Raw genomic sequence first — 27823 nt, 5'->3', positions numbered from 1 at the left:
AAGCATTGCAAGTGACCGTTGCATTACAACAAAGTGGGTGTACGCTCTATTAGAGTGTATTGGGAACCATTTTGTCTGTGCTCTATTAGAGTGAAAACAATACCCGTAATGAAGTGGCCACCGCAAAGCCATGAATGTTTGGTTGGCAACCAGTCTTTACGAGCGGATATCCATCGTCTTCTTCGGTTAGTATCACCTGGAAACTTATAGAATGAAATTCCACAGCCCTTAGAAAATTCTCGGTTGCAATCCGGGGCGCAGCATTTCTTCCCCATGAAATGTATTCATACGCTAAATGGCTTTAAGAACTCAAAATGGCGGACAATAATCCGCCTGAAATGTTGCAAACTTCAGGCGGATTATTCTGCTTCGCAACGCCTTCGCAACAGCTATAAACGCTATAGTTATAATTACGAGCGCCTCAAAATTAATTCAGTGAATAAGGTCTATAGGTCTATAATAATTTATTTTGGTGGCGTTCTTGATCAACACGCATTTAATAGCCATAAGTTTACACCGGCTTAGAATCGAGAAGCATGGGAAACTGTCTGACGTACTGCTACAACTGCTGTCCTAACTGGATATACACGTTATGTGGTAAGTATATATATAAAAGCATAGCCATATTGATTATAGAGGGCACCGGTTATGAACCTGAACGGCTATTTTACCGGCACTGGTCCATCCTCGGGTCCATCACTGATTTAACTGGACTATCAAACACACCAGTTGTATGAAGGCGAGATAGCGTCCAATATTCCCCGAGCATTCGACTATAGGGCACGCGACGACCAGTAGTTTGCCTCAGTGGCGATTCTAGACCTGACCTACAGGGGGGGCCCAGTAGGGAACAGCATAACTATTGTTGTTTGGCTATAGCATAAAGTAGAATTTTCAGGGGGGTCTGGGGGTGCAACCCCCAGAAGCTGCAGGATTTTTGCAATTTAAAGGCTTGAAAACAGCCTAAAATTTGTTCTAAAAACATGAAAAATGCTAAAAATAACAATGCCAATCTATACAGCAACTTTTCCCCAAGATTTTTTAAAAGTTATTTTTTAACAGGGGGGCCTTGGCCCCCCCTGGCCCCCCCTTAGAATCGCCTATGGTTTGCCTCGGGTCTTGCACTTTAGGCACACGAAAAGTAGTTAGGGTTAGGCTCGGTTCAATTTTGCCGGTTTCTTCTTCACTCTAATTTATGATTATGATTAAATACGGGTAAAGGCAAAGCCTGTATACCCGATCAATGCATTATACAAAAGTAAATCTAAAATAATTATCTAACAGCGATCATTGAAAAGTGTTAATTGAAGTACTTTCTACCACAGAGGTAGGTAAACTGTTCCAATCATTAATCACTCTGTTATAGAAGTCACTTCAGTTGGACATTTATAAGGTACAAATTAAGGCCAGTAGTTTGGTAGCTGCAGCACTGGTGGTACAGTGGTTATGAATAGGCACTATGAGATGGAGGCCTGGGTTCAAGTCTCAGCTCAGCAAATTTTTTTTTTTTTGCTTTCTTAGGTTTTTGTCTAAGTTTTTGATGCACATGACTGCCAGCACTATATCATCTCTTATTATTATACAATTACACGCTTACTCACCTACAGTTTGCTACAGTTCCATTGGCACCTTTTGTAAACTCTCACATAAGGCCAGGCAAACTTGATTAATTGTTTCATCTCTGCTCGCATCCCTAATTTCATTATTGCTGTTATCAACCACGTGCACACGTATTTGATGCTAAGAAGGCTGGCTATATCATTTTTCAGTACAACAAATGTCACTTCACCTCAGAAACGGTGGTAAAATGCAAGTATTAGCTCTTAAAAGGCTTTAGTTAACCTTTATAGTAAAAATTTAAAAAAAAACAGACAGCTTGATTTGGAGTATGAATAGTGAAAAGTGACCTTCCGCCCGCATGAATTTTTGTGGATGAGAAACAAGTAATCAAGTTTGCCTGGCCTAAACTTTTGTAGAGAAAATGTTACAAAGTAAGATCTCGCTTAGACACACTACACTCCACAGTCTTAAGGACAGAATAATATGTGCATCCCTATACAGGCTATCAGTACCTATATGTGTTGATTGTTACAAAGCATGTGTATATGTGTGCATGTACATGTCCATCACTGTTACACCATCCCCCCTCTTCTAAGAATATGTCCCATCTTCAACACAATTTAGTGCCACAAAGTCATTAAATCTGATAGGTGGCCAATGTTCTCTTCTAGGATATCTACTACTTGGTACTACAGATGGCAGCATAGCTGTTGCTGTGTCTGCTTCATTTGGTCCAACTGGTAGTTCCTCATCATCATAGTCTATGATTTGTAAGTTCTGTCCAACAGGAGATAACTCTGTTTGCTGGGTTTCTTCTGATGGTACATTCTGCGAGTCTGTGACTTCTTGTCCATCAACTTGTTCCTCGGATATTCGGAGGACATAGTTTTAGTCGATCAAAGTATACAATTTTCCTGTTTCTTCTTCCTTGCAATTGTTCGATTCTATAGTTGGCATCCGATAATTTTTTGACAACTTTGTATGGTCCAGACCATGGGTGGTATAATTTTTTATTGACCCCTCTTTTACTTAAGGGAGAATGTAGCCACACAAAATCACCTTTCTTGTTGGGCTTCCCATGGACTTTCTTATCATATAGTTCCTTCTGTCTAAGATGGCTTGATAGTGAGTGGCTCCGTGCAAGAGCAAATGCACTGTTAAGTTGCTTACGCAGAGTGGCTGCATACTGATTTACAGAGTGTGCACTGGAGGTTGGTGCTCCATACATAACATCTGCCGGGACCTTGGCTTGCCGGCCAAACATTAGAAAAAATGGGGTGTACCCAGTTGAAGCCTGAACACTTGTATTGTAGGCCATGCAGACCTTCTTTACATGCTTCTCCCAATCTAGCGGATTGTCTTTAGCACAAGCTGCTAACATGGCTAACATTGTTCGGTTAAATCTCTCGACAAGTCCATCACTTTGGGGATGGTAAGGAGTTGTTTGAGTTTTATGAATGTGCAACAGCTTGCAAACCTCACTCAGTAGCTGTGATTCGAATTGTCTCCCCTGATCGGAATGCAGCTGTTCTGGGGCAGAAAATCTCAAAAACACTTTGTCAACTAGTTTTTCTGCTACTGTATGAGCTTCTTGGTTAGGTACTGGTATGGCTTCCATCCAACGGGGAAAATAGTCTCCAACAACCATAATGTAAACATTGCCACTGTCACTTTCAGGCAATGGGCCAACCAGATCAACTGCCATTATTTGGGTTGGATAGCTAGCTGAGATTGAACCTAGTGGTGACCTTGAAGAGTGTGTTGGCATTTTCCTAGAGGCACAGGTTGCACATGTCTGGCACCAGTCACGCACGTCGTTGTAATGACCTGGCCAGTAGAATCTTTCTTTGAGACAATGAAGTGTCTTATCCTGTCCCAAATGTCCACTTGCCACACCCTCATGCATCTCCTTCACAATCTCTTCTCTCAGTACTGTGGGCACAACTAACTGCAAACTTGTGTGTTCTTCAGAGTGGTGATGAAACAATCGGTATAATATCCCATCATGGATGATCAGTTGATCCCACTGTTGCAGTAGGCGGCAAAAACTATAGTATGTTCACGTTGAGCTGAATCCTCAAAAACATTAATAACTTATGGATGCAATTACACACAATCTTGAAATTTGGCTCACTTGTAGTACTGCTTGACCCGCTAAAAATATTTCAAAATTTTTTTGTTAAATGTTTGACATAACATTTACAGGATTACAGCCAATCAAAATTATCACAATACATTTCCTATGTGGAAGCCATATAAGTACAGTGTCCATTACAGCCCTTTCCCGAACTTGTAATGGAGCCAAACTGTACGTGTCTGTTGTTGACACCTTTGCTGTTACCAATAATCATATGGTTGGCTGAAATGTTCACTCTGTTGAGAAAAAAATCCACTCTTAATTTTTAGCTGTTTTTCAGGATTCAGCTCAACGTGAACATACTATAATGGGCTGACTTTTTGCAAAATTAGTTGAAAGCTGCTGCTCCTTGGCTCTGAGAATCTGACCAATGCAATCATCGTCTAACTGTATGCTACGTAATTGTTGAGGTGAGTAACCACAAGATGTGTTACCAGATGCTAGCATTGCTACCTGTATGTCATTGGTCTTCCACATTGTCGGCATGGCAATCTCGACAGTGCATCAGCATTCATGTGCTTCTTGCCAGGACGATGGACAATATTGAACTGGTATTCTTGGAGCTTCTCTAACCAGCGTGCGAGTTGGCCTCCAGGGTTCTTGAAGCCCTGCAGCCATGTCAGTGCCCCGTGATCTGTTTGCACTGTGAAATGGCGTCCTAGCAGATACTGTCTAAAGTGTTGTAGAAATGTGATTACAGCAAGAAGCTCCTTACGGGTTGTACAGTAATTGCGCTCTGCTTTGCTTAGTAATCTACTGGCATAAGCTATGACATGTTCAGTGCCTTTGTCATCTGTTTGGGAAAGTACTGCACCAATACCTGTGTCACTGGCATCAGTGTCGATGATAAATGAAGATGACTAATTTGGCATTACTAGGGTTGGTGCAGATGTTAAGCATTGCTTTAGATGATCAGGCACTCATTAGTCCAACAGAAACTTGATTTCTTTTCTGCAAGCTGGTGCAAAGGTTTTGCTATTGGAGCAAAATCCTTTACAAATCTACGATAATAGTTGGAAAAACCCAAAAACTGCTGTACTTCCACTTTGGAGGATGGTATTGGCCATTGTTTGACTTTGGATGTCTTGTCTGGATCGGGAGCAATACTGTTTGGAGAGATCACATGGCCCAGAAAAACAACTCGTTGCTGTAGAAACTGGCACTTATGTGGTTGTACCGTCAAGTGAGTCGTTTCAAAACCTTTTGCAAATTATCCAAGTGTTCATCAAAATTTCTGCCTACAACAATAATGTCATCAATATACACAAGGCAACTGGTCCACTGTAACCCTGCAAGAACTGAATTCATTAGTCTTTGGAAAGTGGCTGGGGCATTGCATAGACCAAATGGCATCACGTTAAATTCAAACAAGCCTTCTTGAGTACAAAATGCTGTCTTCTCGCGATGTTCCCCAGCCACCTCCACCTGCCAATATCCACTCTTGAGGTCGAGGGTTGTGAACCATGTAGATCCTGCTAATGTATCTAATGTATCGTCCACTCTGGGAATGGGGTATGCGTCCTTTCTTGTGACTTCATTTACTTTGCGATAGTCCACGCAAAATCTTGTACTGCCATCCTTCTTCTTTACTAATACTATAGGAGAAGCCCAAGGACTGGTTGAAGGTGAGATAACTTCCTTACGCAATATGTCTTTAAGCAATTCCTGTATTCGCTCTCGGTGAGGAAGGGGGACTCGTCTAGCTTGCTGACGGATTGGTCTAGCTCCATTGGTCTCTATTCTATGGCTCAAAATGTTGGTGCGTCCCAAATCATCATTATCCATTGCCATGACATCAGCATAGTGGGAAAGGAGAGCCAAGAATTTCTCTCTCTGTAGCTCTGTTAACTCTGCTGGCAGCAGTGCTTGTATGGTTATTTCATCCATTCTCTTCTTGTCATGTGCTACTTGTTGAGACCTATCTGGGGAACTTATTTCGCCTATACCACAAACACTGACTTCTTCAATAAGTTTTGCAGTGGCTACATTTGTACCATGGTAGAGTGTTATAGGTGTAGTGGTAGTGTTAACAATGCATATTGGGATACCGTTTCTAAGTGGGGTGACCACAGCTCTGGCTACTAAGACATCACTGCGTTTCTTCCCTTCTACTAGCCATAGTCCTCCTGCTGAAGGCAACTTTGCCATAGTTTCAATTTCACAGGCTGCAGGAATAGTGATTGTTTTGTCCAGTGCAACGTTACTAACTGCCGCTGTCAATGAAGGGGCTGGGGGTACAAGAGATAAAGGTTCAAGATGTTCAAAAGTAATTTCTCTCTTAGCCACATCAAACACACACTTATTTCCTTCAAGGAAGTCCATGCCTAGTATCCCTTCTGCTGTTATCTTATCTGCAATAATAAATGTCTGCTCAAATGTCCTATTACTTATGGTCACTGGGATTTTCACAGATCCACGTACCTGTATTGAGTGTCCATCTACTCCCACTATATTTTGACATTGATTTGGCTCTAGACTAACAGTGCTGGGTTTAATTTTGTCCCACACTTTCCACTTAGTAGGGAGACACCTGCCCCAGTGTCTACTAGGAACGATATTGATTCATTACACACATACCCTTGTAAGTAATAACTGGTGACACTATTAACAGATGATGTCTGATTTGTTCCTTCCTGGTTAACACTAGGCTTTTGTCTGCTTGATGCACAGAACCTTGCATAATGGCCTGGTTGTTTGCATTTATGGCACACCCTGGGGTGATCTCCAGTTCTTTTCCGTTTCCCACCATCTAGCTTTACAGAGGGTGCAGTGACTTCAAGTTTAGCCAATCTTTCTTGTACTTGCTGCAGCTTCTGCACTAAGCTCTGTAACTGAAAAAGTGGTTGGCTGCTAATTGTTGGTGTAATCTTGTCCTTTTGGCGAGAATCCGATGGGCCCATTAGTAAGTACGATTCTAATTCACGAGTGACATCTACTGCCTCTCTAATACACTTAGGCTTGCGTTGCTTTACAGCAAAACAGACTAGTGACGATTGTAACTGCCTGAAAAACTGCAACAGTGCCAGCTGCTCTCTTGCTTGTTCCTGAAGGCCCGGGAAGGCTTTGTTAGCAAGTGAAAGTAAATCGTCTCCATAGTCTGCCCAGTCTTCAGTGTCTTGTTTCTCCCTCTTCTCAAATTCAATTCTGTAATATGCCTGCTTACTTGAAGGTTCAAAACAGTCTCGTAAAGCCGCTTTTGCTTGGTTAAAAGTCCCTTGGATCTCGTGACTAAAACACTGAAATGCCATGTGAGCTTTTCCCGTCACGTGAGCTCTCAGCCAAAGGGCCTTTTCTCCTTCGTTCCAGCCGTTAATCTCAGATATACACTCAAAATTACTCACCCAGTCAAACAAATTTCCGGTACCGTCAAACTTCTTGGGTAACAACTGAGGACGTTTTCCTTGAGCCATTGACTTCACCGTGCTGACTGCTCCGACTGCTACAGTCACTCTCTTTTCGGCATCAGACTCTAGACGGGTTCGAAAAGAACAAACAGTTCAATATGTAACACACTTTCACCTCTCCGGGTACCGTTACGGGTTTCCACGGTACAACAGATTTTTCTCCTCGGGTTACAAGGATTAGTCCGGAGGCGTCGGCAATGACTGGGAACACTGATGAGATTGGCCACTTCAATGAAGCTAGGATGCGATCCTGCCGACTACGCCACTGGTACAAAGTAAGATCTCGCTTAGACACACTACACTCGTCACAGTCTTAAGGACAGAATAATAATATGTGTATCCCTATACAGGCTATCAGTACCTATATGTGTTGATTGTTACAAAGCATGTGTATATGTGTGCATGTACATGTCCATCACTATTACAAAAAGTTGTTTACTGCGGGGAGTATAGTAAAACAAGGCGAGTTCGTAACTTGAAGCAGGATCGCCTAATCATTGTTATCAAGGATAGGAGCAATATATGCCACAAATTTACATTTCAATGAAGTTGAACACCTTTTTCAGTCATAATGACCAGAGAACTTGACTTTATTATTGAATTTATAATACGTATTGGGGATGATCCATGATAGAATCAGTGATGATTGCGGTTAAAGTGTATTGTAAATGTGATGCTAATGTGCTACGCTGTAATGCATGCACCTAGCATAGCTCTCAACCTGAAGCCTTTGTCAGGAATGAGATCCAACATGCAAAGTATATCTATATCCACTGTCGTACATCCTGATGGAGAGCTAGAACAAACACAACATATTGCACTGGCTGTCATTCGTAGCTTTTCCAGTCCATATGTGGCTTAAAACTTAAAAAGGAAGCATGCATTTTATGATGAAAAGTTGATTAAACACCCCAAGCTAGGAAGAAAATGAGTTGATATATTGATTCTGGACCAGATCCTTTTTCAAGGGAGCGCACATATAGTTATACAGTATGGTAGTACTGTATATTAGGGATCGTGGAGATTTGGATTTTCTTGCCTTCAAAAAAAAAAAGAACCTGACTCATTTTGCTTTCAAAACAGCTCAAATCTTTTAAATTTTTTTAGTCTACCGAATTTTCTACTAACTGACTAACTGTTGCCTTCAGCCAAGTATAATTCTGGTGCCATTCTTTCTTTGAAGTGGTATGTGCAGGTTCATTACTCATAACTACCGTATTTACTTGGTTAAATGCCGCGGCTACTATTAGCCTAAACTCCAAAATTGATGCGGCTACTACTCGAGGTGGCGTTTATTGTACTTGAGCACTTATAACATGCGGGTACTATTTAATCCAAAGCCAAATTTGAAATACTTTGCCAGGTGTTTAGAGAATTGTCTTCTGCACCTACAGTGTGATTTATGGTAACCAGTGTAAACATATTCAAGGGCATGCACGAGGGTGTGCATTAAAATAATTTACGAAGGTGTAATGATGGGAGATGCTGTCACTTATGAATGTTTCAGGACATCATGTTTATAAAGCTATATGGAATCCTGTTATCTGTAAAACTTGATTAATAGCTGCAGCGTTTATTCAAGGGCGGCGTCTATACTCACAATGGAAACATTCATTGTGGCCACTATTCAAATGTGGCGACTATTTAAGGTGCGGCGTTTAACCAAGTAAATATGGTATGTTATTAAAAAGTAAGCAAGCACACAGAAGAAAAAATTAGAAATTTTAAGTTGGATTAGGGATCAAAGAGCAAAAAAAGTAGTGAAACAAGGGAATAGCAAAACAAGAGAAGTTGCCTATACTTGCAGATCAAGACACACGGTAGTGTGTCGTGCGGCCCGCGCCACACCATGAGTATATTTACAGGAAGAAAGTAAATGCGATTTTCACACCTTTGTAGCTCAGTGATTCCTTATCCGATTGAAACCAAAGTTGCTACAGAAGTGCCGGCTAGGTAGGGGAGTCCACATTCCAACTTTGAAGAAAATCTCTCCAGCCATTTCCGAGATACGAGCGGCCAAACTTTGGGTTTTTTTCTTCGTTTTTTCTTTTGCTTCTTCTTTTCGCACACTTTGCAAAATCCACCATAAAACATGTTCCAATCAGGCTGAAATTTGGCACACTTAAAGGGCTCATTAAGATGAATCTCAGTACCAAGTTTGGTAGGAATCCGATGAACATTCACGGAGTTATGACCGATTATTTGCGTAAAATAAGGTCGAAGGTCTGTCACGTCCACAGGTACAGGGTGAACCGCTTGAAGAAATGAGCTGAAAATTGCTATATAGATGGAGTAACTATCGTAAGAGTGCCTTTTTGTGGTTTGAAAGGAATCCAGTTAAAGGTCATCGAGATATGACACAAAACCCAACCTGTGTCACAATTATGCGATCGATTTTTTATGAATAAAAAAACTATTAGTTTTCATGCCTACCAGGCAAACCGCTTAAAGCAGTGAGCTGAAAATCGTTGTTTAGCTGGAATAATTATCATAGAAAGTCCTTGCAGTAGTACAGAAGAATCGGAATACAAACCACTGAGTTATGATTCTAAAGCCAACTACATGTAGCATATGCGAGATCGAGATACTCTAATAGAACAGTCACCCTAATAGAGCATTCAGCTACGTTTATAACTTACTCCATTATAGAATTATATGACATTACAAGTTATTCTGTAGGGAGTTCAGCTACAAATAGTTAATCTTATAGACAATTCAGCTACAAGCAAGTCACCCTTTGGAGAGTTCGGCTACAAATGTGCTGCTGTAGAGATTCAGAACATTATAAGTCACACTGAAGAGAATTCAGCTATAAACAAGTCACCTTGTAGAGAGTTCAGCTACAACAAGTCACTCTGTAGAGAATTCAGCTACAAACAAGTCACTGCGTAAAGGGTTCAGCTACAAAAAAAGCTACCCAGTAGAGAGTTCATCTAGATCAAGTTACTTTATGCAATGTTCAGCTACAAGTAAGTCACTCTGTAGAGAGTTCAGCTACAAACAAGTCACTCTGTAGTACAAACAAGTCACCGTGTAGCTGGAGAGTTCAGCAACCAATCAAAAAAACCACTCTGTAAAGAGTCCAGCTATACAAACATGTTATAACTCTATAGAGAAAGTTATAACTCTATAGAGAGATCGGCTAGAAACAATTAGTCATCCAGTAGAGAGATCAGCTACAAGACATCACCTTATAGAGAGTTTAGTTACAAAGAAACCACCTTGTAGAGAGTTCAGCTGCAAACAAATCACCCTGTAGAAAGTGCAGCTATGAACAGATCACCCTGTAGAGAGTTCAGCTAGAAAAAGTCATCCTGTAGAGAGATCAGCTAGAAGGATCACCTTGTAGAGAATTCAACTACAAACAAATCACCCTGCTTATAGTTCAGCTACAAACAAGTCACCCTATAGAGAGATCAGCTAGAAGAGGTTACCTTGTACACAGGGCTGCCCAGAGAAATTAAGGGGCCCAGGGCAAAAAATTAAAGTGGGGCCCCAGGGGCAAGGAGGTTTCCATTCTGAATCACAACTTTACCCAAGCTGTAAGTTGAAGGCCTAAACAAAAGGTCATTGCATGCTGACCATGACAATAGCTACCCCTCACCATCCATATCTCCTTATTTATAAGCTTGCTACACTGCTCCTCTGAAGAATACTGTGACTGCTCTGTTATAGTATCTAGATCTGACTGCTCTATTAGAGTATATCGATCTTTTAAACAGGTATTCAAGGGGGCCTCCTGGGGCCCCTTTCAGGCTGGGGCCCGGGGAAAAATTCCCCAGTTGCCCCCCCCCCCCCCCTGTGGGCGGCCCTGCTTGTACATACAAAGAAACCATCATATAAAGAGTTCAGCTGCAAACAAATCACCCTGTAGAAAGTTCAGCTACGAACAGATCACCCTTTAGAGAGATCAGCTAGAAGAAATCACCTTGTAGAGAGTTCAGCTACAAAGAAACCACCATGCAGAGAGTTCAGCTGCAAACAAATCATCTGTAGAGAGTTCAGCCAGAAACAAGTTCACCCTGTAGAGAGATCAGCTAGAAACAAGTCACCCCGTAGAGAGAGCAGCTACAAAGAAACGATCCTGTAGAGAGCTCAATTACAAACAGATAACCCTATAGAGAGTTCAGCTAGAAACAAGTCACCGTGTAGAGAGTTCAGCTAGAAACAAGTCATCCAGAGATCAGCTAGAAACAAGTCACCCTGTAGAGAGATCAGCTAGAAACAAGTCACCCTGTAGAGAGATCAGCTACAAAGAAACCATCCTGTAGAGAGTTCAATTGCAAACAGAAAACCCTATAGAGAGTTCAGCTAGAAACAAGTCACCCTGTAGAGAGATCAGCTACAAAGAAACCATCCTGTAGAGAGTTCAATCACAAACAGAAATCCCTATAGAGAGTTCAGCTAGAAACAAGTCACCATGTAGAGAGATCAGCTAGAAACAAGTCGTCCAGTGATCACTAGAAACAAGTCACCCTGTAGAGAGATCAGCTACAAAGAAACCATCCTGTAGAGAGTTCAATTACAAACAAATAACCCTATAGAGAGTTCAACTAGAAACAATTCACCGTGTAGAGAGATCAGCTAGAAACAAGTCATCCAGGAATCAGCTAGAAACAAGTCATCCTGTAGAGAGATCAGCTAGAACCAAGTCACCCTGTAGAGAAATCAGCTACAAAGAAACCATCCTGTAGAGAGTTCAGCTACAATCAAGTTACACTATAGAGAGATCAGCTAGAAACAAATCATCTTGTAGAGAGTTCAGTTGCAAACAAATCACCCTATAGAGAATTCAGCCATTCTGTAGAGAGTTCAGCTTGAACAAGTCACCTTGTAGAGAGTTCAGCTACAAAGAAATCACCATGTAGAGAGTTCAGCTAGAAACAAATCACCTGTAGAGAGTTCAGCTAGAAACAAATCACCCTGAAAAGAGTTCAGCTACAAATAATGAGAGTTTCAGTTACAGTTCAGTTATGTAAGAAGTCACCTTATTAACTACAGTATGTGATAATCATCATTCAATGTTAAATATACAAATATTTCATCAGACAAAAGCTATACACACAATTACTTCCTTTCTTCCACAATTCCTTACAAGTTAAAAAGAAGCATCAAAGCCATATGGCCAGCTTTGTGGCTTGCAATGCAAAAAGAAGTGATATCTAAACGAAAACAGCCAAGCTGTAAAAAAAGAGTGCGGCCCCCAAGGTGAAAAAAGATGTGAAATCCAAGGTGGCGGTCAAGAAATGGCTGTGGTGGTAGGTTAATGGCAAAAATTTTAATTACAACAGTTCAGGTGAATTTGGTGCCAAATCCTAGTGGAGGAGGCAACACAAATTCACCTGAATTGTCGTAATTAAAATTGCCATTAACCTACCATCACAGCCGTTTCTTGGCCACCACCTTGGATTTCACATCTTTTTTCACCTTGGGAGCCGCACTCTTTTTTTTACAGCTTGGCTGTTTTGGTTTAGATATACTAATGGACGTTTAAATTCAGTCACAGTTTATAGACTGAATTAGGTTCATTAGTATATCTGTGGGTATAGTCAACCTCTCTTGTTTCATTACTTTCTTGTTATTCCCTTGTTTCACTACTTTTTTGTTCTTTGATCCCTAATCCAGTTAAAATTTCTTATTTTTCCTTCTACTTGTTGGAAATTGATAAACGCCACCCCAAGAAAATGGGATCTGGCCACATGAGACTAACATACACTTAGGTAAGTATGTGCATATCAATATTTAGGCCTCTTCCCCTCTAGGGGCAGGTTGGGACAAGTGTGGGTTTGACAGTGTCTATATCATTTAAAACCTGGCCCCCAGTACAGAATAAACAGTGGGGGTTGGAGGAGGAGGTATAGATCAATAACTTTTACATCACAAAATTATGTTAAAACGCATATCTGGAACTTCCGCGGGGCAAAAAGTGGGACAAATTCAGTGGTGTGGCTCCTTTAGGAGGCTACAACTCAGCTTCTGGTGATTTATTCCTTATGAAACATAGTACAAGTTGGGAAACACCATGCATGACAATCATTATTTGTGACTAGACCTGGGAAAAGGGGTTCTATAGGCCTTCCAATATTCCAGTCTATCACATGAAATTATGTCATGTAATAGTGGTATGTACACACTGATGGCAGCAAACAGACTGCGGAAAAAGTCACGAACTCCAAACAGAAATTGCTGCAAAACGGCTGGGGCTGCCTGAGTAAGAGAAACACCTTCATCTTCTTCAGACATGCCTTTCCTCTACACTAATACAATAATGGCAATGCCACTTGGGTTGTCCGAAGCTTAGGGGGTATAATGTTACCAAATTTCCTTATTCACAAGTCGTTATGGCATGGGTTACCCTATTCACAGATCCGGTCGCATTTGGGAGTAAAATAAATTAGTAGTTTTGGATTAAGACTGGAAGAGGTAAACTTATTAAAGCTGTTTATTTCTGTACGACAAACAGAATTTTGCAATTGCCAAAACTAATTCCTTTAAAATTATATTTGCTTATAACGAATTGGTCAAACACTTTTCTTGGCAAAATTGCAAATTCACCACCACCTAACCTTTTACTTTGTGTTATACTTCTGAGCATTTTTTCATAGCCCATGTATTTAAGACAATGTGCTTTCTAATTTTATGTTTTCTAGATGTAGTCAAACTGTGCCCAGCTGATAATGATAGCCTAAATGAAATGGAAAAAGGCACACTGACAACACCCCAAAAGGACAAACCAGTTACAGACCAAGATGAGCCAACAGGTCCACTTGAACCACCAGATCAAGATGAACCAACAAGTCAAAGCAACAACCCCAAAACTTACAAACCAATAACAGAGCAAGATGATAATGAGCAACCAGATGATCAGCCAAAAACAGTAGATACAGATAAAGTAATAGATAAACCACCAGCAGATCAATTAGTGGTCAGTTGTTACGTGTGCTATGATTAATTTGCTACCTAGTATAATATGCGAGTATCCACCTAGCAAAAGCATAGTCTACACTAAGTCGGTCTGTTATGTGCATGAATGGAACAAATTTGTTGAAATGCATGTACTAATACAACAAGAGCCATTTTACTAGTGATCTTGTGTGTCAGGTTTTTTTTTTTGTGTTAATCAGTTGTTTTTCTATCCTTTTGACTCAAGCTTTAGGATATTTCATGCATTTGTCTGCTGTGTCACACTGAAAGCCTGTGGATTGATGGACTATGTAGCTGGTGTAGATTAGGTATATAGACTAGCTAACTCATCAACACTGAGGTTATATGATGGGATATTCAGCAGATGCTTGTCAGGCTAAATTGAAACAGCTCCTCTATATATTGTCCTTGGTCTCATTATTGAAGCCACCTCAGTTTGACACATACTACAGTTGTTACATGCCCCATGATGTCCCCATCATATGTGACTTTTATCCTGAGGCTGCAAGTACAAGTTCCTGTTTCTATATGCAGGCACCGTCAGTTTATTAGACTGCTTTGTAAACCTTTCATGTCTCAACAATGGTTGAATCTTTCAAAATGTTTACAGTTTTAAGGGAGTAGCTAGCTTTCAGTGTTGATGACTTAGCTATACCTCCATCAATTCAAAGGCTTTCAATGTGGGTCCCTGGTGGGATAGTTAATGAAACATTCTTGACTGTTCTATTAGAGTATTTTACCGCATGTGACAGCTCTATTAGAGTGTTTCAATCTTTTTGCGGAGATCCAACAAAGCTGCAAAGAAACATTTTGATGTAAAATCCAACCTTTACATTCACATGATAACCCTTATCAGGTATTTTCCATTGGTCATTCCCACTTTCTGTTTCTGTCCCATTTTCCTAGAATTCTACTTACCCCAAATACAGTACAGTCATGTGGAAAATTTATGTAAAGAATGTTACGAAAGCAACCCCACTCAGACAACATGATTGATCATGTGTGCGGCATTGTAAATCACTAAAACTAGCCAAACGTATCCTACCAGTTTGTTCTATGACTAGAAATAGATTATATAACAACTTACTGATGGTCCAATCACCAACAACTAAAGTGATTCAGGTACTCAAGAAAATCGTTCCAAGCAAGACAACCAGGAAGTAAACAACACTCAGCTTTGCCTCATGCTGTATTAGCCTCTTGACACACACCCATGCTGTATTTTCCGTACACATGCATGACGGTACTTAACTATATACAACATATTAGTAATTTGGAAGTGAGTTATCACCTGAGTTTATTAATATATTCTTTACATTTGTCTTTTGTGTGTGCATGCTTTGCATAATATAGAAGATTATTGTATATGTACACTCTACTAGTGAAATATGTGCCTACTCTAACTAATACTATGCACAATGCAACTTATTTCTGCAGACGTGCAGATGGCTTGACAGGTATGTTTCTGCCGGATGAATTTCTTCCTATTGTGATGAAGCAAGGGGGAAAATGTTGTCACAATATAACCATGTCCATTAAAATTTGCAACAAAGCCATAACAATCATTGCATCCAGAAAATGCCTCCTAGAACCTTAGCCCATCATCATTTATCTCAATAATAATAATGCACCTATAGAAGAACTTTTTTCCAATAAAACACCTCCTGTACAAGATCAAATGGATTGAAACTTCATGAAATGCAGTTTCACAGTAAGAGTCATAAATGATAGACCATCTGACATTGGTATAGCTACTGACACTAATTCTTTAATTTAGTTCGATGTTAAGAGTAAGAGTATGCTTTGTGTAGTGCTAGTGTTGTTTTAGTATTACTACAGAGGTTTTCAGAAGAATCTGAAAACATATATATTTATGGAAAGCCATTACGTTTGAACTTACGTCATGTAATAACCACAATGTTTTACGGAACCTAGGTCACTATGGACATATAAAACATGGGACATTCTATTAGCATCTCGAAAACCACCAGTGTGAACCGGCTACTGAACAAATATTTTGTTAATCATTATATACCCATATTGTGTGTGGAGTATCCTGTTTAACTTTGGCTGGTGGGGCAAATTTCGCATTTGGCCAAAACTTCTTGGCGACTAAAGCATACTTAGTCACTGACTTTTCCAATATAACATTAGATAAACTTTGTTTACCATACTGACAAACATCACTGTTTCTTCTAACAACCATTGCTGAAGTCAAGTTACAAAAATTCATACATCTGGAAGTTTGAAGCGCATCTATTATTTTCACACGATTTCCAATATTTCTCATGACGCAAGATCAGACGTAATGGCGTCCTGTAAATATATGTGTTTTCGGATTCTGAAAACTTGTAAAACTAAAGTTTTAGTTTAACATTTTTAATTAGAACTAAAATATGTTGAATTTGAAATACTAATCAAAACTAAATATTAACATGCAAGCTGGTTGAAACTTTGACTAAAGTGAACACATTTAAATGCATACTTTATTGTGGTCACACCAGAAGTGCCTTAGTGTCTAAAGCAAGCTAAAAAGTGCTCTCTAACAGAGTTAAATATGAATGCTTAGAACTAAAGTGAAAATGACAAAATACTAAACCCCAACTACTTATAGTAAGCTAAAAAATCACAGCTACTTATAGTAAACTGAAATTAAAATCACTCAAGTTAACCAAAACTTAGAACTAAAACCGTTGTTGATTATAAGGTTAATCAAAACTAAATTCCCATACTAAAACAACATTATTTGTGTCTATAATCTATAATTATCTGCTCTTATAACATTATATTTATACTTCAGTATATGAATGTTTTCACATGATGACTTCATAGTCCTCAGTCAAATTTCAGTTCTGTTTAATAGGTTGCACCTTAAGATTTATAGTTAGCAGAACTTCAAGCACTGCAAGATTTCACATGTATTTCTCGCATAATCACTCCTTCAGCAGCTTTCAATATACTCTAAAAGTATGTTGTGTGATGGATGATCACATCTTCTAACTTGCTTTTAAAGGACTTTTTATTCTTTAATTCTTGTCAAAAGCCCTATTGTTAAGATTTTCCTAATAATCAAATTGCTTTCTTTATAAAAGGAATGGGGTGGTCAAAACTCATGCTGGCTTGGGTGATTTCACCCACTGCAGGCTATTAACCTTTAAGATGCATAGCAAATCAATTATTGAAAGTGAGATTGTAATGCTTGAGGCATTTTATGTGCACCATTTTCTAATTATCACTGGAACCCTACTTCATTTTTATATTAATAATTGTTTATTGCACTAGTGTAAATATTACTAATAGGGTTTATTTTAGGGGAGCCCCCCCCCCCCCCCCATCCTGAAACTAAATGTCTCCCCCTCCCTCCCTTGCCCCATCTTGAAAGTAATTATGCCTTTTGACTAAAAGTGCCTCAAAATCCAATCTTGTGATTTCCTAAGTTTTCTTTTACACAGCAGTATTAAGTAAAATTGTTTCCAGATTTAATATTTTAATGGCTATTTTTGAAAATTTTCCTGGGGAGGGGAGATGCCCCCAGATCCCCTAGCTAGAGCATGCTATGCATGCTGGTGTGCTTCATGCCCTGATGAGAACCCCTCAACTACCCCTGACTGCATCCTAACCAGATTACTAAATTCTACAAAAGAATTCATTTATCCTTGCTACCCCCCCCTCCACTGGCACTTTACCACATATGCCCCGCCCCCTCTTGCCTATATTCTAAAATGAACACTGACTAGGGTGTTGTACCCAGATTGCAAAATAAAAGCTAGCCTCTAAGCTAGCCATTTGTGACTTGATATCTAAATCAAACAGCTGAGTTGTGAAGAAGGATGCTGCTTTCAGAATAATGCTGGCATGAAAAGATGTAATATCAAAGGTAGCCACTACAGTAATGGTGACATTTACATCACTTCTTTGCTACTGTACCTTTGATGTCACATCTCTTTCATGCCAGTGAGGACTGCACCACTTTTTTACAGCTTATCTTTTTTTTTGGTTTAGATATACGTATAGTAGGCCTGTGAATTGGTTATGCAATAATCGGTTAATCAATCGGTTATTGTTGAGGGTGATTGATAATCGGGCTATGTATACAACAGCCAATTATGTATACAACAGCCAATTATACAATTGGATCACATGACCACAGAATTGTTTACAATTTTGGCCATAAAGAGTACACTAAAGTGAGCTCCAGGTCACAGCTCTAATACGTAGCAACTGAGGTAAGGTGCATACTGTACATACAAACTGTGCAGTGACATGAAATATTTTCATGCAAGGATCAAAATAATTTTTGCTAAAGGAAGTGTGCATGTGGCAATGCAATACAATATATCAGTAGCCTCCTGGAGAATTTTCTCACTCAAGAGCTAGCTGTGTTGCTTGTCATTAAGTCTCTTGTGATAATTATAATGCTTGTATTTCAGATGAAAGCACCCCTCATCAATTATGGTTCTGTACCAAATGAACGATATGCTTTACATGCTCCATCCAGTCGTGATCATGATAATGAGGATGATTTCTTGGTGCACAATGACTCCTTCAGTGTCTACCTGTGTGTATTGGATGGTCATGATGGACGAAATGCTGTGGAGTTTGTGAAGAAATATTTACAGAGTAATCACCTTGTTGTTTCACAGTCTGATAGTTGCAAGGACATTATTGAAAAGTGTATCAAAGATGCTGATGCTGAATTTTTTAAGAGTATTGAACAATTTCTTGCTGAAAAATCTTCTATACAGGACCGAATACCCAAGGTGAATGCTGCAGGTTGATTTATATTATAGATTTATATTTGTGTATTCAAGGCTAACATATAACTGTTATTTGTGTATGCATGAATAACAAATAATGTAGGGTTATACATGTGTTGCATAGTTGATCGACTTTGTGTCATGTAGGAAATGAAGTCTTATGAGGCACAAATGAGATTTCCTAATGAAGTAGCTCGCTTACAAGAATTAGATGTACACATTTCTGGAGGGTGTACTGCAGTTATAGCAGTTATTACAAAGAAGAGATTGTATGTGGCTAATGTTGGAGACTCCAGAGCTGTACTAGTTTACCAAGAACATGATCAACCTGCTTTACATGTTAAACAACTTAGTGAAGATCATGGTGTTGAGAATGAAGCAGAACTAAAACGACTGTCAGATTTGGAATTAGATCCAGAGCAACTGATAAGAGCAGGTAGACTGGGTACCCAGGAGAACACTAGGAGTATTGGGGACTACTCTATAAAGGGAGGATACAAGGATGTGGATGTGATCTGGTGAGGGTTGTGCACAATGTAACTATGAATACAGTATGATTTGCAATAAAATGTAGTGAAACAAGGGAGGTCACCTATACCTGCTGAAGATATACTAGTGGACATTAAATCCTACTTCAGTCTATACCCACGAGACTGAATTAGGTATTAAATATCCACTAGTATATCTTCAGATGTAGGTGACCTCCCTTGTTTCCCTACTTTTTATTCTATGATCCCTAATCAAACTTTAAATTCTTAATTTTTCCTTATACTTGTTTGTTTACAATTTTTGTAACACTATTGTGATGGTGAACCCATGCATACACATTAGAATGGAAAAAAAGGTGCCAGGCTTATCGTGTTATTGTTTTTGCCTAAACTCGCCCCCCATATATCAATTACTGAAATAGCAAAGTGGCCATTATGCTTGTTTTCAGCTACGTATATTCAGTTCATTATGCAGCATTACAAATGAAGAAACACTAGCAGAAGAACCTCTGCGGTCAATCAGTCACAACAGAAAATTTGGATGATTCCCATTAAACGTAGGGAAGCCATCATGTGGAGTTACCTCAACTTGACTCCTTGCGCTGTCAGCAAAGATAAATGAGACACAAAGGAGGACACAGGTAGCAGTGTTTTTGATAAGGCTATATGGTGCGCCATTGGCGCTAGCCATCCTCCACTGGCCCACTTATAAACAGAACTTAGCGCCAGGCTGGCGCAGTGTAGAATTTATTAGCGCCAATGGAGCAAGTGCAATTTAATAGCAAAGCGCCACTGGCACTTAACATTTACCTGAGTTTTGATAAGGTATTGTCTTTTAAACGTGAATAACATTACTTATATCAACAATTAAGTAGCCAAGCGGTCCCATAGAGCTTCCTCCATTAGTCTTCGCTATGGTTTCTAATTATGGTATTCGTATGTCAATGACCACAGATACCCGAGCACAAATACATTATCCAATTAACATTGTAAGGCTTCAGTCACGTGTTTACAGATGTCAGCTTCGAAGTAACAGCGATTGCTCAGTCCATTTGTCAGGGCTGAGCTATCATCCAGTGGAGTACTAGAAGACACTGAGACTTTACCTTCTTCATCTTCATCGAGCACAAGTGAAGAAATGGCGACAAACCTCCATCACGACATTAGCATGAGAAAGTTTTTACCACGTTGGAAATATCTATTCCCATGGGTTGAGGTTGAAGATGATGAATGCAGCGAAGAATTTATAGAAAAACTATACTGTCGTGAGTGTAGAGCAGCAGGACTGAAAAATGATTTTGCACTTGGGAAGGTTCGTCCAGCTAAAGGCTGGAAAAAAGAGTACCTCAGACGTCACGCTGATTCGAGCGACCATTCACGGATTGCTCCGCAGGTTACTGCTATTGCTAAAACCGCCAGTTCCATGTTTAAAGCACCTAAAACATCTGCTTCTGAAAGAGAAACGTTGGGACTGTTAATTAACATCCATTTCTTGGCTACAAATGGACTTTCAATGAATAAAGGAGCCCCACTTCATTCTCTTGTAGATTTTCATATTTTATTTCATGACAAAGAGCCAGTGATAATTGAAGATGATTTGGAAGAGGTATCATCTCTATCTACAACAGCCAGCACTTGGTTGTCTAAGACCCATAGGAGCACCTACAGCACTTGCGAATTTGTGCATGCTCTTAATGCTGTAACAGAGAGTGAAGATGTTGCTAAATTACAAAAGGCAAGGTATTTTTCTTTACTGTTAGATGAATCCAATGACATTTAGTGTGCCAAAAATCTTATGGTTTATTGTCAGTTTTTGGATAGAGAAAACAATAAAAAAGAATTAAAATTTATGAAATCGTTGGCTTTGAAAGAATGCGATGCGGATTCAATTTTCAAATCAGTGGCAGAATATTTTCATAAAATTGATGTTTCAATGGATAAAATGATCATGTTTACTAGTGATGGAGCATCAGTGATGCTTGGGTGCAGTAATGGTGTTCAGGCCAAGTTGAAATCTGTCATGCCACATTTAATGGAATTTCACTGTGTTGCTCATCGAGAAGCGTTATCAGTTAGCCAGGCCTACCAGTCTGTTGAATATTTTATTCAAATAGAAAGCATGCTCCGTGCGATTTATTCATATTTTTCGCACTCAAGCGTGCGAACTGAGCGATTAAAGCTTGTGTTTAGTGTGCTCAATAAGAAGTTTGTTAGGATACAAAAGCTGTTTGATATCCGCTGGCTGAGTCGATTCCAAGCTGTAAGGGCTGTTGTGCGTTCTTATGAAGTACTAGTTACATATTTTGAGGATCAGTCTAATAAAGATATCACTGCTGATGGAATTGCAAAAAGACTAAAAAAGTATCGGTTTGTTGTGTTGTTACATTTCTTGTGTGATATTCTTAGTACCCTTGGCCAATTAAACAAAACATTTCAAATACCTACTTACCACCCATGTGATGCACACAGAAAAGTTACTGAAGTTATTAAAGCCCTAAAAAACAGGTATTTACAAAAAGATATACGATGGGGTCCTTACACTACAGAATGCATTGAAGGAATTGCACATCACACAATACAGGTTGAAGAAACAGAATTACAAAAGCAGATGGAGGAAAAGAAAAGGCTTGAGACAGATGTAGCCAAGTTTGTTCAGGCTATAGTCAACAATTTAACAGCTCGCTTTCCAAGTAGTGATATTATTCAAGCAGCAAGAATATTTGATCCAGCTGCAGTTCCTGGTTCTGATACAGATTGTGCAGCATATGGAGAAAGAGATCTACTGTTACTGACTAGTCAGTATTCATCATTTGTGGATCACAATTTGTGCTCACTGGAGTGAGATACTCTGAAGCATTGTATGAAGATAAGCTATGCAAGGTATTCTCTGAGGGAGTTCATGCTGAAATTAGCTACTGATGTTACACTTATAATGCACTACCCTTCTCTCTCTAAACTAGCAGATATTGTACTGATATATCCTTCTAGTACTTCTGAAGTAGAAAGAGGCTTTTCTTACCAAAATGCTACAAAGACAAAATTCCGTAATCGGTTGAGTGTGTGTCACCTCGACCAGCTGCTTAGATTAAGACTTAATGCATCCAAGCCTGCAGAATTTCCTTTTCACGAAGCGTACAAAAAATGGGTTGAAACTAAGCACCGTCGTTACGTTATACCTCTGCCTGAAAAGCAAAATATAGACTTAGATGATTCAGACTCATCAGACTCAGAGTAATGTTTTTCATTATCAAAACTGTAGTATACTCTGTATTGTAGTGTGACCTAGTGTTCTTAGTGATATTATTGTAATACATAGTGTGTAACTTGACATGACTTGAAAAGAAACGTATATATACATACATGATTTAATTGAGTGAATGCCAGGGTTTATAGTGTCAGGACAAACATACACACTAGTACACTGTATGGACACAAGCACTGTACTGTTTCTTTGTGCTGCCTAAGCAGAAGCGTTGGCATTGTATTTGTGGTTCCTCCCTTGAATGTAGCAACCAACTGGTACTTGTTAGTAGAATAAACTGTCACACATGAGTCAGACAGTAGGCTCCTGTCAAATCCAATTATGGTTGGAAAATGGGCTATTTGTCAGGAATTTGTTTATTGTAAGCCCTGGTGGATGCTTTTCACATTGACACTGTTTAATTATGATTGTGGAATAGTGTGCTCCTTGAGTCCTTGACGTGACTTGATGCTACCTAAAATGATGCACACATACATAATCTGAGTGAATGCTCTTCACAACATAACATGTACACTATAAGAAAAAAATTCCCTAACAAAAAAAATCCCTAACAATAGATTTCCTTCTGCTCATGGCGCAAGAGCAAACAAATCTGGCTCAACAGCATGGTGGGTTGGGCCAATTTGGTGTAAGTTGGTAGCTTTATCAAAAACCCTGACGGGTAGGTCCATGAAGCATGCATTGTACATACTGTGGTATGCCAAAAAGGCACCAGTCAGGCTAAAGCAATGCCGAATAGTGAAAAAGTCGAGCCTGTAGCCTTAGCCATTATCAATTTGCACTTATCTGAAGGCATCAGTCAGGCAGTCAGATAGAAAATTCCACTAAATATAATTTGTTTACGATTTCATAGCAACTTTTTAGAAGTGCTTCAGGTTGTACTGAAGGCACTTTTGGGCTTGGTTATACCTAACCAATACTGCCAAGACGCCATGAAGGTATTATGAGGCTGGTTTTAGGGTGATATTTTTGGCTAGAAATGCCCAAACCTTAATATATGGTACATCATACTGTATGATAAGCACATTTAAACTAGAATTTTTTTCATTTATAAAGCAGAAATTTAAGATGATCAGCCAAGATAGCAGTGGTTCAGTGGTTAAGGATGTGGGTGTTGAGGTCTCTGGTTTGAACTGTGGTAACATTTTTGTGTACCTTGTTACCCAACAGTGACTGTTCTATTAGAGTATCTCGATCCACAATTTTGCTTTATATATTTTTGTAACCGTAACTCTATTGCTTTTGAAACATCAAAATTCACTGCTACAATGATCAACTTATCTACACACCACTTTTCAAGTTATTCCCATACTCAGTTTACCCTGTAGCCATGACAAAAGTTTGATTTTTTTTACGTGAATAAAGCTCATAACTCCTAGGATATTCGTCAGATCACAACAAACTTGGTATGTGAATTCACCTTTATATGCTCTTCATTTGTCCCAAAGATTAAGGCAATCGATTTACACTTTTGCATTTTATATCAATTTTTGCAAAGTGTGCAAAAATATCAAAGCCCCTGTAGCCCCCTACAGCTTAAGAGGATGGAGAAATCAAATCAAAACTTTGAACGCCTATATATATATGTATATATATATATATATATATATTGCTAATAGCAGGTACAAATTTAATCAAATTTGCTGTGTGGTCTTTCCTACCTACTGTATAATGCACATATGGTGTGCTTTGGGAAGGGACCATGGAGGTATGCGCATGTGATAAAGCTGTTTTTTTTTCTTCCTGTAAATATACTCACAGTGTTATTCTTGGCCACATGACATACTACCGTGTGTTTTGATTAAGAAGACTCACGGTAGTGAGGAGTGCAGCTAAGAAACTACAAAGCGCATGCCCACATTAAAAGACGCAGCCTTTTCTGTGAGTTATTTACATGTAGGGACAGTTTTGCAACATTAGCCCTGGATTATGTAACATCTCTCAATAGATTTGTATTGCGTTAGATAATTAAAAATTCTTTATTTGTCATAGTAGTTTTCTGCGACTGGTATTAAACGCGTATTTAGACATATTTCGCTTTATTTCTCAGCCTTGTGTTACACCTAGCGTCACATTATACCAGTCAACATACCCGTGTTTGTATAGTCCATCTATCACTGACAGTATCTAATTTTGGTTTGTCCATATGTGTATTTTCTTCGATCAAACCTCTGATTCCTACAATAACTTTTAAAGACATGATGTGAACACAAGCCCTAATGTCTGATAAACAAGTTGTGGAAGTGTGCAGAACCTTAAGTTCCCAAGGAAGGCATTTTAAGCAGAAATCTTTTAAACTCCATTTAGTGCCACTCCTCATGCGAGCATTTATAATTGGCAGATGCCTTATAAACAAGGTGCAAAAGCATGAAGAACGCACAGTCACTAGAGAAAGGCATTTCAAGTATAATTCTTGTACCATTGCCATGGTGTATTAAAATTGCTTAGCCTTTGTGATTTGTCACTACTAAGAATGTAAAACTTCTGGTTAAGCTATTCGAAGAAAGATCGAGATTACTTGTTAGACAGAACTTTTTTACAAACAGAATAGTCAGTTTATGGGACTCCTTACCTGACTTCATCATTTCAGCACTAACAGTTGCAACCTTCAAGCAGCGCTTGGGTAATTTTTGGAAGCAATCTCTAGATACGGCACCTTCAAAGGCCTGCGGCCTAGCCTGGCAATTTAGCATTGCCTGGGCATCTACAAGTCCATTAAATAATAACAATAATAAGCTTATACAGTTTATATCAGCACACTCCAGTAGGACCTTGCATAGTCACCATAGATAATTTACACTCTGGACAATAGTGTCTATGGTTTCACTCATCACGCACCAAATATTAAGTTATTTTTAAAATGCTGTGATTTGATTGGTGCTGCCACTATAACAAGTTTAGTATACGGTTGTGGCCAGACCCTTTTACAGCAAGTGCCTCCCAACTAATCAAAAAGCAAGCGGCGTAAAAGGGTCGGCAGTACGAATCTTGAGGTGATTGAGAGAATATTGAAGCGATGGCAATGCAATCAATGTTCGGAATGCACAAAGGAACCACAAGGCATGCACCTGTGCTTGCGTGTAACCACATGTGAAAATTTAAAAAAACTACGAAACCACCCCTTTGATGTCAGCAATCTTGATCTCGAAACAGTCAATGTGGATTTGCTTCACTGCTTGTATAGTAGTTACTAATAACAGGATGAGTTTAAGTCTAGAGTTTCAGAGGGATAGCATAAATGACGGGCATCCACAGGCCGTATTTGTACAATGTTCATTCATGTAAAATCCTCATGTGTAGTGGTTATGTCATTTATTGTCTGCGGCACACATTTCTGCTTTACTGGCCGCACGACTAATATCGTGAGTCTTGATATTTAATGATTCCAACTACTGTAATGGTGACACCTTTTAGACCAGACATTGTCATCTACAATACCATCACTTCTAGTTTATTGTTATTTGAGCTGAAGTGTCCATTGGATAGTAATCACCACTTCTCACAAGTTCAGTGTTGTATGCAAAGTAAACTTGAGTACCAGCAAATACTAGTGGAACGAGATAAGGCTTGTAGCTCATGCCGGGGGATTAATCACCCAAGCCAATACAAGCACTATAGTGTAACCACTGAATTTATTGAATATTTTATATAAATTCCTGAAAAATTTGTTTGTGGGGTGACAGTCTGGCTACATTTGTCAATATAAATGGACAAGTCCTAGGATATCATGGAAACTTCAGTTAAGTGGGTTAGTTAAATGTTTTAATTAAGGCTGTTGAGTTGTTCAGTGACAATTTACTTCTGTCTGTCTGTCTGTCTGTCTGTCTATCTGTCTGTCTGTCTGTCTGTCTATCTGTCTGTCTGTCTGTCTGTCTGTCTGTCTGTCTGTCTGTCTATCTGTCTGTCTGTCTGTCTGTCTGTCTGTCTGTCTGTCTATCTATCTATTTGTCTATCTATCTAAACTTTTTGTTCATGTTTGCAGAAGGACATTTCTCAAAACAATTTACGGTAACCAGGTATACACCCCACAGCCAGCCAAAGGCCAGCTGCGTGGCTTGCACCTGGACAAAACAGCAGCCAAGATATGACTTCAGTAATACTGCACGGTGGGTAATTTTCAAAGGATTCAGACATTTCAAAGAGATCTTCAAGAATGAATTTCCTGGTATTCAAAAATAAATTCCGTAAGTAAAAGTACTTTCCTTCATGTGAGTGTGATCCAACATTTTGACGTGGGTGTGTATTTGCTCATGTATTCTTTGAGTTTTGGCTCAATGATTGTATTGGTTAATGATCGTAGTGGTTAAACAGTAGCAGGACAGTAGTTATCATCAATGACCAGTATAAACCACGTCATTTTGGTTCTAATTTAATACACACTTGTCTGTTGTGTACACCACTTGGTTACTTATTCAACACACTAGAATACCATATGTCTTGATAATACAAATTACATTTTATTCTCTTTGTAGTATATCACAGTAATAACCTTGTGTATACATTGCACTATGATTTAGGACATTTGCATGTTAATTCTGTTACCTTTCCAGTCACGCTACTGATGAACCAGGAATTTCCACACCACATGTGACCTCAGTGGAAATTAATCCATCCTTCAAATACCTCATCCTGATGACTGATGGAGTATACAAGACACTGGAAGCTGTAGGTCAACATACTAGGGGAAATGATACGATAGCTCATATGATCAATGACTACATCACTGAGCATGGTATCAACGGTGCTGCCTTTAAAATACTGGAGAATATTTGTCAGACACAATATAACTTATACCAGACTTCTGCCAGTGAAAATCCTCGTTCTGACATTGCAGTAGCCAATAGGAAAAGAGATGACATGACTTTGGTGATTTATCAGTTCACATAATTTAATGTCATATGCATTTATAACTGCTATAGTATAATATGCATAATACACTACAAATAAGTTAATGGATTTTTGTGTCTGGATTTATGCTTATTATTTTGGCTATATCATGTACATGCATAAATTAACGTGCACTGTGTAATCAAACAAATGCACGTACTTTATTTTTTGAGTTTTTTTAGCTAGGAAGGTTGTGTTGTTATGTATGGATATTACAGGGGTGGATCTAGGATTTCAGAAGGGGGGGGTGCTAACAATGATTGGTTGGCGAAGAAAAACAACAACTGGTTAATACAACTAGCTATAGTGTGCGAAGCACACTCAACATGCGGAGCGCATGCTCTGTCTAGGGGGTCTGGGCATGCCTCCACAGAAATATTTAGCTTATTTAGTATTAAAATTTG

At 39.1% G+C, this 27823-nt stretch overlaps 2 protein-coding genes across 2 annotated transcripts; both read left to right on the top strand.

Moving 5' to 3' along the window:
- Positions 1-453: 453 nt before the first annotated feature.
- On the top strand, positions 454-27651 carry LOC136250276 (TGF-beta-activated kinase 1 and MAP3K7-binding protein 1-like). Its single transcript, XM_066042461.1, has 5 exons — positions 454-597; positions 13752-14026; positions 18456-18785; positions 18930-19300; positions 27083-27651. The coding sequence occupies exons 1-5, from the start codon at positions 537-539 to the stop codon at positions 27417-27419; spliced, it is 1374 nt and encodes a 457-aa protein (XP_065898533.1). The 5' UTR covers positions 454-536; the 3' UTR covers positions 27420-27651.
- Positions 20409-23191, top strand: LOC136251590 (zinc finger protein 862-like). The gene is made up of 2 exons (XM_066044051.1): positions 20409-21005; positions 21081-23191. The coding sequence occupies exons 1-2, from the start codon at positions 20409-20411 to the stop codon at positions 22110-22112; spliced, it is 1629 nt and encodes a 542-aa protein (XP_065900123.1). The 3' UTR covers positions 22113-23191.
- Positions 27652-27823: the final 172 nt, after the last annotated feature.

Source organism: Dysidea avara, chromosome 3 (genome assembly GCF_963678975.1).
Source record: "Dysidea avara chromosome 3, odDysAvar1.4, whole genome shotgun sequence".
Lineage (NCBI taxonomy): Eukaryota > Metazoa > Porifera > Demospongiae > Dictyoceratida > Dysideidae > Dysidea > Dysidea avara.
Note: the sequence above shows the minus strand (reverse complement) of the source record. Positions and strands in the feature narration are given on the sequence as shown.

What these genes read in the sequence shown, in the direction of transcription:
- LOC136250276 (XM_066042461.1), top strand. Translation starts at nt 537, where the DNA reads ATGGGAAACTGTCTGACGTACTGCTACAACTGCTGTCCTAACTGGATA. An exon ending in CTGGATATACACGTTATGTG is followed by an intron (nt 598 to 13,751) that starts GTAAGTATATAT and finishes TATGTTTTCTAG; the next exon opens with ATGTAGTCAAACTGTGCCCA. An exon ending in CACCAGCAGATCAATTAGTG is followed by an intron (nt 14,027 to 18,455) that starts GTCAGTTGTTAC and finishes CTTGTATTTCAG; the next exon opens with ATGAAAGCACCCCTCATCAA.
- LOC136251590 (XM_066044051.1), top strand. Translation starts at nt 20,409, where the DNA reads ATGGCGACAAACCTCCATCACGACATTAGCATGAGAAAGTTTTTACCA. An exon ending in ATGTTGCTAAATTACAAAAG is followed by an intron (nt 21,006 to 21,080) that starts GCAAGGTATTTT and finishes GTTTATTGTCAG; the next exon opens with TTTTTGGATAGAGAAAACAA.